Source organism: Penaeus monodon, chromosome 6 (genome assembly GCF_015228065.2).
Source record: "Penaeus monodon isolate SGIC_2016 chromosome 6, NSTDA_Pmon_1, whole genome shotgun sequence".
Lineage (NCBI taxonomy): Eukaryota > Metazoa > Arthropoda > Malacostraca > Decapoda > Penaeidae > Penaeus > Penaeus monodon.
In genome coordinates, this window is record NC_051391.1 from 37,960,291 (window position 1) to 37,962,790 (window position 2,500).

Below are 2,500 nucleotides of genomic sequence, written 5' to 3' on the forward strand. Positions count from 1 at the left end.
AACATGTACGCACGTGTGTGTGTGTCTGTGTGTGCGTGTGTACGTTTCTTATTCATGTGTACGATTTTTTCTTTTTGAGTATGTTCGCATTTACATACACGTTTGTCTGTGTAAACACTATTACGCATTTATTTATGCGTAATTTATGCGTCTTATGTTTTTTGAGAAGAGAAAGCCTCATTGTCACCCATACAGAAGTGTCATAAGCAGGCATTTGCATATCTGCTGATGGCCATCTATGCCCGAGGAGGTTCCCTTCGTTCTTTTAGTAATAGAGCTTATTTTGTTTCTGTCAGTAAAACACGCCTTTCTTTTTTTTTCTCTAATGCTCATGTATAGTGCATACGTTCTGTTAGTTCTCTGTCATTCTTTAATGATGATTTATATCCGTTAATTCACACACACACAAAGAAACACAGAAACAAACAAACAAACAAGCAAATACATAATAAATTCATATCGCTTGATTTTTTTTTCTTTCTTTTTTGTACTGATTTTCAAATGTTTCTTGGATATGATTTTTGTCAGCGAGTTGTTGATTAAAACACACAATTCCTCTGGCAATTCTAATGAGTTTTAAAAAGTGATGCATCATAATACTTTATTTGCGTATTTTTCACTCATTCCGGAATCCAAATCTACAATGATATATTTTATCTATTCAGTCTTACCTGTTTATTTAAATATCTATCTATTTATCCCTTCTCTCTCTCTTTTATCTATCTATCTATTATCTATGTCTGTCTATTGTCTATCTATCTATTATCCATCTATATCTCTATTTCTCTATTATTTATCCATTTAGCTATCTATATATGTCCCTATCATCAATCTATCTATTGCCTATTATCTATCTGTCTGTTGTCTATTATCTATCTATCTATTATCTCGCTATCACTCCATTATTTATCTATATCTCTCTATCGCTCTATTATCTATCTATCTATGATTTATCTATCTATCACTTTATTATTTTTCGATTTCTCTATTATCTATCTATCTGTCTATTATCTATCTATCTGTCTATTATCTATCTATCTGTCTATTATCTATCTGTTTATTATCTATCTATCTATCTATCATCTATCTATCTACCTTTTATCTATCTCTTTATTCTCTATCTAACTATCTATTATTCATCTATCTCTCTATTCTCTATCTAACTATCTATTATTCATCTATCTCTCTATTCTCTATCTAACTATCTATTATTCATCTATCTCTCTATTCTCTATCTATCTGCTTCAGGATCTCCGCAAGTTTCCCCAGGAATCGCGGAGAGCAATGGCGACCAATCACACGTTCGAATCCCTGCATCCGGTCTACGCGAACGACTCCGCGAACGCCTCCACCTTCCTCGTTCACGAGTAATGAGTAGGTTATGAGGATTCGAGGATGCTGAGAACGACGGAGAGGCGATTACTGACGCACCTCATTCGATCGATCTGCTCGGGTCCCGAGTTCACCGGTCCGAGAGTGCAGGGCCATCAACGCTATCCTGCGGTCTACCCGAACATCCCGACCCTGCCGCCTTCGGGTTCAGGGAAAGGGCGAGGATAAGGAGTGGAGGAAGAGGGGTAGGAGGGGAATTGAGGTAGGGTTGAGGAAACAGAGGGGTCGGATGAGGAAATAGAGATGTGGAACGACGGTGGGAGGAAGTGAGTAAGGGTGAGAAAACGAGGGCTAGGAGGGGATGGATAGGGTGAGGAAAACAGAGGGATAGGAGGAGGAAATTGTGAGGATAGGGTAAGAAAATTGTGAGGATAGGTGAGGAAACAGAGAGGATAGGAGGTGGAAATTGTGAGGAAATGAGGAGGGAATAATGAGGATAAGATGAGGAAATATTGAGGAAAGGGGGTGAGAGTGAGGATAGGATGAGGAGATACTGAGGATGAGGAAAGAGTGAGGCTATATTGATGGAATTCTGAGGCAAGGGAGTAAAGGTGAGGAAAGTGTGAGTCAAGGATGAAGATAAGGGGAGAGAGAGGCGAGAGAAAGAGGAGAAGAAGGAGAAGGAGAGCCCGAGAGGGGAAAGGGGAAGCCTAAAGGGAAGGAATGAAAGGAGAGAGGGAAGGAGAGAGGAGGAGAGAGAGAGGAGAGAGGAGAGAGAGAGAGAGAGAGAGAGGAGAGAGAGAGAGAGAGAGAGAGAGAGAGAGAGAGAGAGAGGGTGGAAGACATAAGAGAAAGAGAAGAGAGAGAGAGAAGAAGTAGAGAAGAGAGAGAGAGGAAGAGAGAGAGAGAGAGAGAGAGAGAGAGAGAGAGAGAGAGAGAGAGAGAGAGAGGGAGAAAGAGAGATGAATAGAAGTTGGACATACCATTAAGAATATCAAGGAATTTAACTAGAGCACTAGATAATAAAATATTAGTAGAAATGAGAAAAAAATAGTGTTTATTCGTCATGTGCATGAAGGATAGTCTAGATATCACCCATTTTCCACCCTTTTAACCACACTCACGTCACACATGGACAACCAACTCAACAGTTTACATAATATCCAAA

The 2,500-nt window shown here is 39.5% G+C and overlaps 1 protein-coding gene across 1 annotated transcript in view; it reads left to right on the top strand.

Annotated features, from left to right (window-relative positions):
* The first annotated feature begins 1,284 nt into the window (after positions 1-1,284).
* The window catches only part of LOC119573980 (RYamide receptor-like), a 58,129-nt gene continuing 56,913 nt past the window's right edge, over positions 1,285-2,500 (top strand). Inside the window, exon 1 of the mRNA XM_037921079.1 lies at positions 1,285-1,367. Within this exon, the coding sequence (XP_037777007.1) occupies positions 1,285-1,367 (83 nt within the window). The remainder of the gene's footprint in view (positions 1,368-2,500) is intronic.